Raw genomic sequence first — 14520 nt, 5'->3', positions numbered from 1 at the left:
TACAACTGACTGTGTTTTAGAGGTTGTTACAAAATACTTGACTCTGGGGGGCAAAGATGTGTGAAGAACTGCAACGGCGGTCAGCCTTGTGTTCACAGCACGGTGTTCCATGTTTTGTATTGTCCTTGGTGGCTTTCCTCAACCTGCTGGAGGGGAGACGTGTGGCTGGGATGAGAGTTCAGCTCCACAGCTTCTCGAGGAGGCCATGGACAAGGCATTTCATACAGCGTGTGCCTCAAATCCCTGTCTCTATAATTCGGAAAGTGTTTCTCTCCCTTCCAGGAGAATAAGAATTAAAATCCATCCATAAATCTCAGCTGTTCACGACAGAGACTGAAATTTTCTCTACCCTTAAAAAGAGCAGGATCCAGTTTACAGATGTCTTTAGCTCACAGGCTATATCGCCCAACTCTTTAGAGCATTTCACTGGTCATCTTTCACCTAAGAAGAGTCTAGATCAATATTTTTCAGGCAGAGTGCCGTGCATTTCTTCTTTTATTTACCACTTTTAATTCCTCCTCAAGAAAGAACCGAAGCAGTCTCTGCTTTGCCAGGAGGCTGTGCCATTAATCAGACGTAGGATTATTAAAGCAGTTTTCCCCGCTAGCAAAAAAAAAAAAAAATCCACTTATAGAAACGTCGTTTATAAAATACCATTTGTAACTGTCTCACCCTGCACAGCCTTTGTGGAGACAAAAGTCACCAGTGCTGGAGCAGCCCTGGGGTGGTGGCAGGCACGGTGCTGGCTCTGGGTAAGCTGGCACTGGGCTTCTGCAGCACCCATCCCTCGTCTCCTGACCTGGGCAGGGCTGGCTGGGCTTTAAAATAAGATAAATCCATGCTGTCCATCGGGATGCGTTAGACTCAGCCTGAACATGGCTACGTTCATGTCCTGCTTTGGGATTTCTGCTCCTTTATGTCTCCTCAGAGAAAACTGGACTAGGGAATGAATGAAGAGAAAGCAAGTAGACTGATAAACAAAAATCCTCCTGTTCCTTCCCAACCCTGTGTGAGGTGCTCAAAAGCAAGCATAATGCTGCTGCTGTCTTCTGAAAATGAGACCCTTTGCAGTTTGGGCCTAGCCCATCAAGCTGCCTTTCCTGGGAATGGAGCTGGGTGTAAGCGTGCTTCAGAGGAGAAGACATGCACAAGGAGCAGCCAGTGTGGAAAAAATACTCCTCTGGGCATGGCATAATCTACCAGTTTCTTATCAAGAGGAAAGCTCTTAAGTTCTAAGAAAAACCTAGTCTTTAGGAGGGTGAGATTTGATGCCCCATTTAGGTGGGATCAACTAGAAGAGGGGACCGAGTGGCCTTGCTTCACTTTTTTGTAGCACCAGACCTTGCCCCTGACATCTCCTGCCCCAGCACTGTTTCTGCAGATGATCTGCTGAAGGGCTTTCATTAACGGCACGTGAGATGTGCAGTTTCCCAGAAAAGTGCTGACTTTGCCCAAAATACTCTTGCTTGCAATCACTTAATCTTTGATCCGCAATTTCAGTTAATCAGTTAATTAATCAGTTAATAAGGCTAATCACTTTTCCCTGGAAGATGCTTATGAAACAGCTAGGATAAATTGCTCCCATCTGGTTTTACGCTCTTGTTTCCCACTTCTCCGTTTCTGGAATCTGCGCTGGTGTTTGCAGACCCACAAAAGAAGGGGCTTGTTCCACCACTGCTCCGGTCCGAAACCTTCACAGCCATAACCCAGTGGCATCAAAAATAGCCAATTGCTTCTGACCAGACAACAAATGCATGGTATACCTGTACCATATTTAGTCTCCGTGGCCCTGAGCTCCTTGACGAGCCCAAAGAAAATAATCTTCAGCCTTGACACCTTCCCACAGCCGAGAAGCCCAACAGCCCTCAAGTCAGATTCCTTCTCTGAAGTCTTTGTATTTAAAGCAGCAAAGCTCACTGCTGGCTCCTGGGTTCTCATTGCAGCCAGCCATCCCTGTGGAGATGGTTGCCCACTGCCTGGCTGCTCATCTGCTCAGGAGGTTCACTTCCACCAAAAAAAAGCTACATTTCCATCCCTCTCCCTCTGTTCACATTCAGGGAAGCCCTCCTTCCTCCCCGGCATTCCTCTTCCCATCCCATCCTCCTCGTTGCACTTTTATCCGCCTCCTCGCTCTGCTGTTTTCTCAGGCCAGGTGCTTTGCTGCTACATTTTCCATGGAAATAAATAAATAAATAAATAAATAAATAAATAAAATATATAGCCATAGAGCAACTTCCCTGTGCCATGAACCCGGGTTTAAATTTGCTGCCTGTGCAGCCGAGCGGGGCTGGGAGCAGGTGGCACCTGGCAGATTTGCTGCGTTTGCTGGGAGCCACCAGCTCCGTACGGGAAGGGCCGAGCGAGGAATGTGCTGAGTTTGTGCTCGGCGGGGGGATTGTGCTTTCAGGGGTAAGCTTCCTCCCTCTTCTTCCTCCAGCCATGCTGAGTGCTCCCCATTATGATAATGCCCTACATTATCCGCTCCTTTCATGCTGCTAAGAAAAGGCTGTCAGGCAAAGCTTCCTGGAATTTCGGGTGCTCCCCAAAATTATCTCAACTAGACCTGTCCCTTTCCTGGCTTTGGCTGTTTCTATCACCGGTGTCAGACCTCTCCCAGGACAGCTGTAACTTCGACCACCGGGGCTTGGACCAAACGCACCATCAAAGAGGCACCGTGGATCACGCTCCATCCTCAGCTGCTGAACGCTGCCCCTTCCAGAGCAAAGCTGTCGGGGAGATTGTCTCCTTTGATCTGCATTCAGCGCTGGATTTGATCCCGGCAGCCAACAGGCTAATTCCACGAGTTTATTCTGCAAAGCTCAATGAGAGCAGCTGGTGCCGGCAGCGTCCCTGCTGGCTCTGAGCCTGCGGGAGGCGGGGAGGGTTTGGGGTGGGAGCCTGGCGCTCCGCAGAGCGAGCTGCGGATCCTCGCCGCGCTGCGGTGCTGCTGGAGACCCCGGGGAGGCTCCTCCGTGGGTGCCTGGGTGCTGTGCAGGGTTGGGGCCAGGGAGCGAGAAGCACATCAGAGACAAGAGCTGCTGCCGAAATCGGGGTGCACTTGATGAGATTGAAATTGAGGCACTCCAGCGTCAGCGGTGTTGCAGGAACCCCTGTGAAAGAAATCGGCGTCTTTTGGGGTTAAACGTGCTCTGCAAATGCTGCTGCCCTGCTGGTCCCTCCTCTGGAAAGCTTGCTGCTTGTGCCAGCTGGGCAAAGAGGGCTAAGCAGGACTTTGCTGGGAGCTGAGGCAGCTCGGGGTCTGCCCTAGCTTTTTTCTCCTCCACTCCCTAAAGCAGCATTACGGGACAGTGATGAGGGCACAGGGCAGCCCCCTGCCCTCTGCCCCATGGCTCCTGGGGTGGCTGGCTTCAGCCTCCAGGAGGAAAAGACCCCAAAAAAGGGAGCGGGGGCAAGGGACCTTGCATCGCCATCCCTCCCCTGCCCTCGGTCAGCCAGACACGCTTGGACGGGGACAAATGTGCGTCTGGAGGTACGCGGGGAGCCGAGCCCTGGGGCTGTTCCTTTCTCTCCTCTTGAGCAGATTTCGGTGCCATCTGCTCTCTGCTGGCTTCGGAGGAGTCAGCCGCGTGCTTTCTTTCGTCTCCTCGGGCAAAGCCGTGCCGCGTACGTCTCCCGCCAGGCTGCGGGTGCTGCGGGGCAGCCGGCAGGGATGCACACCCTTTGCCCTGCTCCCGGGAGCTCCCGCTGCAGCAGCCCGAGGTGTTTCTGTCTCTCCTTCTCCCTGCCCGTCCCTCCGAAGTTGGCACCTCCCAAGGTCACCGCTGACACCCAAGGCTGGTCCCTGATTTTGCTCCTGAACCGAAGCAGCCTCAGTTTGGGGTTAGAAGGAGGTTAGGAAGGGACTGAACTGGTAGTTTGGTCCCCAGGTGGGCCAGCAAGTGATGCAGAGGGTCTCAGAGCCTTGTGTCTGCTCTGCCCTCCTAACACCCTACCTTCCCTCTGGCTGGCTGGAGCCTGTCCCATCGGGGCGAGCCGAATCCCCACATCCAAACGGGTTATGTCCTTGGGTCTGCTCCCAGATGACAGTAGAAAGGAGAGAGCTCAGGAGCAGGGAGCCTAGAAAAATGGAAATTATCCCCAGCCACCCCCGTGCAGCAGCAGGACACCGATCCAGGTCCCGCTGCCCAGGGCTGGGACATCCCTCAAGGCCTGTGCTGCCGCCGGCTCCGCACAGTGCGGTTTTGGGACTCGGCTGCTGTGCTGGGCTCATCCCACGGGATGGCACTGCCTGCTCAGCTATGGGCACGGCCCCGAGCTGCCAGCAGCCCTGCATTCGGCAAATTATACGGCGGTGGCAGATTCTGATTGACGGGTCCCCAGAGAGCAAAGTCCCTCGTTTCCTCCATCCCGGAGGGGATGAGGAGCAGCAGGAGGAGCAGCAGCGAGGCAAACCTGTTCCCTAGCCCAGCACTTTGCCCTTGCAGATCGCTTTCTGGGACTCAGCCCGCAGCCGTACATCTTGACCCCTTTGCAGAAGCTGGCGGCTTCTTCAGTGTCGACTTTGCGCAATGTCAAGAGCCGGTGGCTGCAGAGGGCACCGAGACCTCCTCGCCGTGGTGCACGGACCCTTGCACCCTCGCTGCTACGCATCTGGGGTGTGTGGTGCCACGGGTGGCTCCAGCACCCCGTCTCCTACCTCCGCACTGGCCCGGAGGTTTCGATAAAGGGCAAGCGAAAGGAGGCCAGCAGGGTTTGGCCTGTCCTTGGCCATCCTCACCCACACAGTGGCTTGGGCATGGCAGCACCCCACACAGACCCCATCCCCACCACCTCTCCTTCTCCTTGCTTGTCTTCGGCGTGTAGTTTCTGAAAGGTGAGGGTTTTTTGCTTTTTTTTTTTTGAAAGGAGCGGCTGCCTTCCTCCCCCACCGACGTCCTCCCATGCAAGTCCGACGAGCGGCGTGCGCGCCTGGCGCTTGGCCTCTCCCCGTCGTCACTTGGCACTGAAAATTATCCGCAGAGAAAAGCGCCGGGCTCCATACCTGGGTCTTAATTTCCTCCCTCACCAAACCATTACCACTAATTAGCGCTCCTGGGTGTTTAAACCGTTTTCGACGATGCTGTTAAATGCCCTGTGCTAATTTAATCGCCGAGGAGCTGGGTTTCCCCACGCGCTGGTCTCCCGCAGAAGCAAACCCAAGGCTGTCATCTACACCGGAGGTCTTCAAAATCCCACGGGCTTCATCCAGCACAGCCAGGGCCTGGGGGAGGTGGATGGGTGGCAGGAGGAGCACCGTGACCCGGAGCAGGGGGGACAGGGCTCGCACCCACCCAAAATATCCGTATACCCCAGGGGAAGGGGGAGATGAGGGCTCCCACCCCTGCACAGGCCCCTCGCATCCGACACAGCCCAGCTTGTGAGAATTAATTAGCGAATGTCTGTGAAGTGCTTTGAACGTGAAAAGTGCTGAGTCTTGCTGTTAATTGCTATTATTCGGAGGCTGGCCCTGGCTGGGGCACTGGGCAGGATTCGGCAGGCCTCATTTCTAGGTGTTGCCTTCTCCCTCCATCACCCCGACCTGTAAAAGCGAGGAAGAGGAGGGACGAAGCAGGGAGGGAAGAAGGGACAGCATCTTTTGTCCTTGTCCTGGGGCACTGTGCGGGATGTGGGGCTGGAGCCACGTCTCCCCACTGCCCTGCTTGCAGGGAGGAGCAGGCAGGAGCCTCCACCGGGATGGCGGCCGCATCCCGTCCCGCTTCGCCGCCTCCCCCTCCCTGTCGGTGCCCTCATTTTGTGTGGGAAGGGTCCCCAGGGGGGAGCCGAAATGGGGCGGCGGGCGGAGGGAGCAGCGTGATGCCCTTGGGGGGACCAGGGGCTCGCCTGGAGATCTGACGAGGAGAAAGGGAAGGCCTGCAACGAGCCCGGCCTCGTGGCCTCTTTTCGAGGCCAGACGAAGGCATGGCCGGGGTTTACCTGCTCCTCTCGCTGCGTCCCTTGCTCCTCTTGCTGGTTTTCCAGGTGCTCCTCCAGCACATCGGGATGTTTTCCTCTTTAAATCCGCCCCCCTCCGCCCCCAAGAAATCCACTTAAACGAGGACCAAGTTATATATATATAAAAAAAAAAATCTTTATTTCATGTACCAGGATTTTTTTTTTTTTTGTCATTTTCTCTTTTTAAAATTTTTTTTTCTTTTTTAACAGTCTGAAAAAAACCCACGAAAAGAAAGAAAATGGAGGTCGGTTCTCTTGTACTGCTTTGAGCTGGACATGAGCAATACCCTCGGAAAAAGGCTTCCCCGCCAGCCCTCGTCCCTTCCCATCCCTCGCATGGGGGGCTCCTGCGCTCGGCCCCTGCCTCCCCCTGTGAATGCTCCCCAGCTCCAGGGGGGCTTTGGGTTTAACCCCAAACATCCCCCCACCCCCCAACGCCACAGTCTGGGACACCGAGCTTCACTCATCCCCATATACCAGGGGGGGTCGTTTAAATTTTGTACCCCTTTATTTATTTTTAAGAGGAGGGGGTTTCAGCAGGGGTCTGGCCACCCACCTGCTCCCCTCGCCCTGCCAGCCCGCCTCGGGGGCTGAAGCCGAAGTATTTGGGGGCGATGGGGGGGGGTCAAGATGTTTTTAAGCAGAAACCCCACTGGGAGCCAAAGCAGGAGCCTGCCAGGCTCCTGAAACTGGAGCAGCAGGGACGGGAACAGAAAAAAAAAAAAAAAAAAAAAAAAGGAAAAAAAAAAAAAGAAATAAAAGAAAAAAGCTAAAAACCAAAAAGTCGATAAAGTGGGTCTGAGCTGCCCCAGGGCTCGGCGCACCCATCCTGCACACCGTGCTGCTTTGGGGGGGGTGGAGAGCAGCCCCCAGGGGTCCCCTCCCCACGGTTCCCTCCCCCCATACCCCTTGTTGGGGTGTACCAATTCCCTTTTAATTCATCTGAATCCCTGCGGGGTGGCGGGGGCCCAAATGGCCACGGCGAAAGGGACCCCCCCTACGGGAGAGGTGGGTGTCCGGGGACAGTTGGAGGTGAGCTGACCACATTTTGGGCCCGGGAAGCCTCCGAGCATTCGCAGAGGGGGGTGTGTGAGTGCCCCCCGCCCCACAGCAGCCCTCGGGGATGGGCTCTGGTGCCCCCCTGCAGCAGCACAGTGAGCGGTGGGAGCCCCGCACCCCCTCCCGGCCCCCCACCCCGCGGCCCCCCATGCCCACCCCCGCCGCCCGCTTCGTTTGTTCACAGTTTAAAGCTGGAGAAAATAAAAATGAAAAGAAAACCAAAAATACTATCTGTTTCTCTTGCAAGTAAATCCACTTATTATATTTACATTTATTTATAGTTGCTGTTTTATTAAAAAAATTGCCACTTTTTTTTTTTTTTTTAAGAAACCTTTTTTTGTCCTTTTTTTTTTTTTTCTTTTCTTTTTTTTCATTTGTTGTTGCGTGTCTCTGCTTTTTGCACTGTCACTGCTGACCCCAGGGTCCCCAGGGCTGGGAGAGCCCCCGGGACCCCCGGGGACACTGCGGGCGGTGACTCGGTGGCAGCTCCTGTGCTCCCTGGGGACAGCAGCCACCCTTATCCCCGGGGACCCGCAAGGGACAAGCGGCTCCCCAGGGTCCTGAGGGGGCTGAACGGGCTGTGGTCATCCCCCCCGGCGCCCCAGGGTCCCCTGCAACCCTTGGGAGCCCCAGGACAGGGGAGTCACTGCCAGTCCAGCCCCCCTCTGCTCCCCCAGGAGCCTGCGTTGGGATAAAGTAAGTGGGAAACAAACCATAAAATTAATGACCCCCCCCCCCCCCCCCAAAATCCAAAGAGCTGCCTCCTCCTCCTCCCACTTGGTATATTGTCATTTGCTATTTCTTGGTTCCCTTTTATATTTTTTTTTAAATCTGTTTTTATTAAATGTTAAAATAATGGTACATGGGAAATCATGCATTTTCTTTTAAATTTATTTCTATTTTTTAAATCTCTCTCAGTTTTAAAGTTTTTCTTTTTTTTCTTTTTTCTTTTTCTTTTTTTTTAAAGATTTTTTTTTCACTGTTGTTCCTTTCCTCGCGTTTCCTTTTTTTTATTGTTTGTTTGCTCGCTTGTTTCTTTGTTTGCTTTTTGTTTTGTTCGCGTGCTTGTTTGTCTGCTTATCTGTTTGCTCATCGGCCGTTCTTTTTGTTTTTATTTTTTTTGTTTCCGCGTGTGTTTTTTTTTTTTGTGTTTTCTGTTTTTTTTTTTTTTTTAACTTTTATATATATATATTTTTTTTGCGATTGGAAGGGCCCCACCCCAGGGGCGCTCGCGCCGCCTCCTCCTCCTCCTCCTCCCCCCCTCCGCCGCCCCCTGCCCTCGCCCCCCGCCCTCGCCCCCCATCCCACCCCCCTGTCCTCCTGCCTCCTCCTGCCCCACTTCCAGCTCCTGGCGACGGCTTCATACCGGGGTGGTCCGGCGGTTGGCTGTGTTGGTGTGGATAGAGTCCTTGTTCTCCTTCTGGATACAGTTGTGAACCTGGAGGAAGCTGTTATCCCTGTCGGAGTTGTAGGTAGCGGTGGGGGTGGTGGTGGCCTTCAACGGGTCCCTGCTCAGGGTGTACATCGAGATCTCTGTTGATGGGAGGGTGTTGAACCCTTTGATCCCGACGGGAGAGGCATCCCTGGAGTGTGAAGGCTCGGTGGAGCGGGAGCTGGAGCGGCTGCGTCTCTGGTAGCGGTACCGGTAGCTGGGGATGCGGGTGATGGCGGAGGACTGGAGGTAGTCCGTGGCGCGAGCGTTGGCGCGCAGCTGTTTGTGCCGGTCTATGAACATGTGGACGGCCAGCACTCCCACCATCTCGGCTATAATGAAGGACAGGGCCCCAAAGTAGAAGGACCAGCCGTAGGAGTAGCTGTTCTTCTTGGAGTCGCTCTTCGAGGGGTCTCCAGCGTTGGCTGATATGTATACGATGATGCCAATTATATTACTCAGACCTGAGAGAGAGGCGGCCGTCAGGAGGACAACGTGGCAAGAATGACCCAGGGAGGGGGTGATGGGGGTCCCCAGCCTCCACCCCCACTGGTGGGCTTCACCACAGCTTTCCTCAGGCTGCTCCCGCATCCCTGCACCACTCTCCCATGCCGGTCCCAAAAAGCCACCGGACACAGGGACACCCTCTCCCCACCGTGGTCTCCATGCAGCGAGATGGAGAGGTTTCCTCATAGGGTTATCTTCACCCCTGGGAAGGCTCACTGGGGCTGGGAAACAGCCCACCCATGCCCCAAAGCCCTTCCCATGTGTGTCCCGTTACCTGCAGACACGAAGAAGATGCCGGCACTAAGGATGATGTTGTGTCGGGTTTTGTAGAACTCGCTGGCTGCAATGCAGAGTCCACCCATGAAAAGCAGAATCACACTCAGGATCGGAAAAATACTAGAGGCTCTAACAGCCCCTGTGGAGGAGAGAGGGAGAGGGACAGAGATAACAGTGCACGTGTCAGAGAGAGGAAACGGGGGTGCGGAGGCAGCATGGGGCAAAGGGGGACCGGAGGGCGCGAGTGTGTTTGGTAGGTGCGGGGAGAAAGAGGGGAGTAAATCAGGAGGGAGTAAAAAGGGGGATGGAGAAAGTGTGCCATAGGAAGAGAGCAGCTGCAAGCAGCTCTCGCTGAAGCTGTGGCTGGAGCAGGGAGACCGAGGCTGGTGGAGCTGGGGGCCTCCCCTTGCCGCTTGCCTCCTGCCTTCTTCCCCCAGCTTTTGGTGCTGCTCTCCGCTCTGTGACTGCAGTGAGGCTGAGGAGCAAAACTCCAAGCGCTGCGTGCCGGCACACAGGGCTTTATCCTGGTGATTAAACAACTGGGCTCCTTCCAGAGGACAGAGATGGGTGTGTGTGTGCCAGCTCCCACACACACGCACGCCATCGGTCGATACAGAAGAGCTCAGCCAGCAGAGGGCAATGGCACAGATGCACGCAGATGCCTGCACGGGCACGCACGATGTACCCCAGAGCTTTGGGGGGGACTCACACGTATTTGGGCACTCTGCATCGGTTTGTGTTGCCGATATTCTTATTTTTTATGAGGAAGGTTTTCCTTCCTCCCTTCCCAAGAGAAAATAAGCTGTGAAGTGTGAAATGAAGCCTTGCTTGGTAAAGAAAGGTATCAGGCACGCTGGTGCAATTCTGCTTGTGGAGCAAAGGTTTGGAAGAGGGATGAAAGCCAATTCCTCCTTGCCTACAAGAATGAACCTTACCAAAGCAAAGATGTGACTTTTTATGAACCAAGGAGAGATTGTGCTTCAAAGCCCCTGCTGGTGTTGGGATCCCACCAGGCAGACAAAATAGGCTTTTTTTGTGGGGGGCTCTAGCCCCCTGCCTGCACATAGGGAATGGAAAAGACAGGGAGAAAACCTCTCTTGCTTGCTTTCCAGTTCTGCCTGGCTGTGTTTCAGGGAACAGGCGAGTGATAATAACCTTCTTAATAGCTTCTGGAAGGCAAGGCAGGATTCGACAAGGCGAAGCTAAATGGCGGTGAGCAAATATCAAGCAGACATCCTCTGTTCGGAGGGTTTCTAGAGGGATGCTCACAACCCCACCCTGACCTCATCGGTTTTAATTGGGTCTGAATTCTGAAATTCCCATCTGCTGGGAGAACTCAAGTTGCTGGCTGACATGGGGAGCTGCAGGCAGCGTGTGAAGGGTGAGGGCAGCCCCTGCCTCCTGCCCCTCTGGAAGACCATGCAAGCAAGAGAGGGGCAGGATCTCATCCGGTCTTCTGGGATCCTTGGGGCTAAAGAGAAGAGGATTTATGATGGTGTTTGGATACTCCCTCATAGCATCTGATTGTTTTCTAAGTCAGATTCCTTCCAGCAAAGAAGCACAGGGATGCTGCTGCTTACTCCCTGACTGGTGTTTCATTTCTAGAAACACAAGACACCTTCTGTAGATGGCTGGCAGGCATAAAGTCTAAGCCTTTCTAGATTGGCCATGGGCCCTCTCCCACAGTCATGCTGGTCCTCCAAGCAAAGGAATCACCTAGTTTGATAATAATAAATATCTTTCTAGCTGCTTTTGCTAATACCTCCAGGTTTTGCCTGTGCAGAGCAGCTGGGGACCCCAATTTGGCAGAAGTCCTGAGAAGAGGCTGTTCGGTGAGGTCCCTCTCCAGCCAGGGCTAAGGCAGCAGAAGCCCCACTCCCCTCAGGAGTGACCCGAGAAGTCCTTAACGGACCAGCCAAATCCCACTTTGAACCCAGTTCTCACATTAAAAGGGTTCTGCCTTGGGGCCGCTGGCAGGTCCTGACAGTTTTTGCCTTCAGACCTTCTTCCCTCTAAGGGAACGGATCCACAGCTCTTGGGATGTTCGCCCCCTTCCCCCAGCTCTCCCTTCTGTAGCTCAGTGGATGCTTGCAGCCTCCTCGCTCCCAAACGACTGTGCAAGAGCAGATATGTCCTTGGAGGCAGCCTGCACAGCTGCTGTGCCAAAACGGATCACAGCCGAGCCTCCTGCTCCGCCATGCAGGGGCCACGCAGCCATGAAGAGACCAAGGCTGCGGAAAGGCAATCTCCCCGGGTTATTTACAATAACAGTGGGCGAAGGAGTGTTTGAGAAACCAAGAGGAAGCAGCATAAGAGCCTTCTCTTTTCACATACAAATGAGCTTTCCAGAGCCTAAATTATCTCTCTCATCTCTGCCGCAGGGCTGGGCCGCCACAGCTGGCTCCCAGCACACCTGGCAGACAAGGAGCAGTTCTGAGAGGCCTTTGGAGGCCGCTGGTGCTTCACCTTGGGGGGTCAAAAGCTCTTGTCTCGGGTTCCTGAAGGGAGAAGATCTCTTCTTGTGTTGTCAGAGGACATTGTGCTTGCAGGGAGAGGAACGGATAGTGGGGACACAGCTGAGATAAAGGAAGAGCAAGCTCCTGCTCGCAGGGCAGGAGGAAATGGCGGCTTGCCATGGGCCCGCTCTGCAGGCCCCTGGTGTCTGGGGAGAGGTGGCACAAGAGAGAAATGGGTGCTCCTTGGACAAAACTCAGGGAATTTATTAAATCTAATGCAACTGGAGGGACTATAACCTTGCTCTGTGTTAGGTTGGAGCACACATTTGGGCATTCAAAGGAGAGATGTGGAGGGGAGCGCTGGTGGTCCCGTGCCCAAGCTGTGGGTGCAGAACCAGCTGCAACCATGACCTGCACCCACCCCGTGTCCCCAGGCGGCCTGTGCCTTGGCGAGGGCTTCAGAGAGCGTTGTTGTCATGTGTCAGGCTGTGCTCTGCAGCTCTCTGATGGATTTGGGTTAAAAGACTCCAGATTTCTTTCCTAATTGGTTGCCATTAATGAGAATATGCCACTGGTTGTCACAACGAGTTAGAAACAGCAGGTCCCAGGCAGGTGAGAGGGGAGACAGCCAGGGGAGATGCAGAGGCTCAGGGGCATGGAGGGGCCCTGCCCACCCCTCACAGCCATCGCTCCCTCAGCCCCCCCCCAAGCCCCCCAGGGCCCAGAGTTACACTGCATTGCCTTCAGAGAGCAAAAGGCACCCAACACTAGCACCTACAAGCAGTTGCAAGGAAAAATGCCTCTGGACTTACGGAGGAAATATTCTGCTGTATCGGCTTCATAATCTGCATCCTCAGGGAAGTGATCGATTTGCTTACACAGACCTTTAAAATTCCCTAGGGAACAAGAGAGAAAAAAAAAAAAAAAAGAACAAATGAGAACACCAGAAACCTCCATGAAGGAACAACTGCCCTCTGCATCGCGCTTTACACCCTCCCTTCCTTTCTCCCAGGCAGCACCCGCGCCCATGTACGGACCACCAGATGCTCTCCTCGCATGCTCATACATACATCTCCCTCTTATGCACACAAGACAGATGCAAACTCATGTATGTACACCCAGAGCAGCATCCCTTGCTTTGTGGCAGGCAGCACTGAAGATCTTGGCCACGGATAGACAGGAGTTCGCTGCCCACCTCTGCAGGTGGTGGACCAGGGGTTGCAGGCTGGGTTAAGCGGCGAAGCACGTGGGTTAATATCCCTTCTGTTAGCATCCACCGGTGCAACTTCGGGTATTTGTGTAGCCGTAGGAAAGCCCACTCTCCATTTGAATTTCACCTGGCGTGGCCTCGGTGGATTCCAGCAGTGCTGCGTACAGCGGGCTGATTGTGTTTGTGCGGAGAAGTGTTTGTTTTTCTCAGCTGTGAATTTGCTATACCTAGTCATTTCACTGGCGGGATATATTCCATTGTTCCAGTGTTGTACGAGAAGAACAAAAGCTCCTAATCTACTTTCCCCATATGACTGCTTGTTTTGTGTACCTTTACCAGGCCTCCTCTTGTGTTCTCTCACAGATTAAGCCTGCAAGAAGCTTGGCACGAGTGTGTGGGTGCAGCTCTGCAGCCAAGCACCCCATGCACTGCAGGAGTCAAATCTTCTGCTTTAGATGAGAAGCTGGGATGGTCACCTGAAAATCGACCAGTCTCATTTCCATACAGGGTCTTCTCTGAGCCTCTCTGCTTCTGTGGGAACTGTCTTTCACATACTCCATGACCAGCAAAGCTCTCCCACCAGGAGGCCAGAGAGATCTGCCTGGTCCTTCATCATCTGGGATTTCTACCAGTTTCTTATTTTCACCATTCTTGTCACTCTCCTCTTGAAATCAGCATTACTGCTCCAGAGTGGTAATCCTCGAGCATCATCAGCATGATGACCGCTGGTTGACCAGCCACTGGTTGACTAGTTCTCGAGGTATCAAGTTGTTCTTGGTGGGACAGGGGTGGCTGTTTGGAAACGAGGAATTAAGTTTCCACATGTGGTGCGTGGCTAGGCACGGTGGTCCCACGGGTCCCCTAACTGGGGACAGATGATTTGGGTTAGAAGGGGCCTTAAAAATCACCCAGCCATGGGCAGGGACACCTCCCACCAGACCAGGTTGCCCAAAGCCCCATCCAGCCTGGCCTTGAAGACCTCCAGGGATGGGGCAGCAACAGCTTCTCTGGGCAACCTGTTCTAGTGCCTCCCACCCTCACAGTAAAGAATTTCTTCCTAAAAACTACTGTAAACCCACTCTTTTATTTTAAAACCATTGCCTCTTCTCCTAACACTATACTACCTGATAAAGAGATCACTCCTTCATCTCTCAGGTATTTGGGTCTATCTGCAAGAGGGACCAAGCACAAAGGGTTCCCCCTGCATTTTTCTCGAGGCCAGGCTTTGCTGAAGGAAAGTTTGGGATGCTCTGGGAGGCTGCACTGAGCAGATAGCTGTAGATCTGCTGGGTCAACCGCCAAGCTCAGCTCTTCTGCGTCCTGTTCGCTTGTGCCTGGTACTTCTGAGATACCCATCGCCTTTAACTGCTAGTTCAAAGAGCTTCCGTGAAGAGGCTAGACACAGCAGAGAGGAGTGTGTGTAAGAGGTAAGTAACAGGAAAAGAAAGTAGGAGCAAAGCCTCTCCGTAGACCTCTGAAGTGTTGTTCCCACAATGAACCTGTGGGCTGTGAAAGGAGGTTATTAATCACCCTTCCCCAGCGCAGTTACTTCACCCAAGTGTCTGCTTCTCAGCCATGGCTCTCCTGGAAGGAAAGCTTCACAGCCAAGCAAATTTCCCCGCCACACT

At 53.8% G+C, this 14520-nt stretch overlaps 2 protein-coding genes across 4 annotated transcripts in view; both read right to left on the bottom strand.

Annotated features, from left to right (window-relative positions):
• Positions 1 to 14520, bottom strand: part of TXN2 (thioredoxin 2) — a 78158-nt gene that overhangs the window by 21908 nt on the left and 41730 nt on the right. The window contains exon 1 of one of the 2 annotated variants that reach the window (XM_072038036.1): positions 6519 to 6522. The exons of the other annotated variant lie outside the window; for it this stretch is intronic. The gene's annotated coding sequence lies outside the window, so the exon portion shown is untranslated. Of the gene's footprint in view, positions 1 to 6518; positions 6523 to 14520 lie in introns of those variants that run through there. 2 annotated transcript variants of the gene reach the window in all.
• The window catches only part of CACNG2 (calcium voltage-gated channel auxiliary subunit gamma 2), a 47677-nt gene continuing 41463 nt past the window's right edge, over positions 8307 to 14520 (bottom strand). For both annotated transcript variants that reach the window (XM_038172916.2, XM_005016019.6), the window contains 3 exons: positions 12495 to 12578; positions 9225 to 9365; positions 8307 to 8907 (listed from right to left, as the gene is read on the bottom strand). In XM_038172916.2, coding sequence (XP_038028844.1) covers positions 8372 to 8907; positions 9225 to 9365; positions 12495 to 12578 — 761 coding nt within the window. In that variant the 3' untranslated portion in view covers positions 8307 to 8371. The remainder of the gene's footprint in view (positions 8908 to 9224; positions 9366 to 12494; positions 12579 to 14520) is intronic.

Source organism: Anas platyrhynchos, chromosome 1 (assembly GCF_047663525.1).
Source record: "Anas platyrhynchos isolate ZD024472 breed Pekin duck chromosome 1, IASCAAS_PekinDuck_T2T, whole genome shotgun sequence".
In the NCBI taxonomy this organism is placed as follows: domain Eukaryota; kingdom Metazoa; phylum Chordata; class Aves; order Anseriformes; family Anatidae; genus Anas; species Anas platyrhynchos.
The sequence above is the reverse complement of the archived record's forward strand: the minus strand, read 5'-3'. Positions and strand labels throughout refer to the sequence as shown.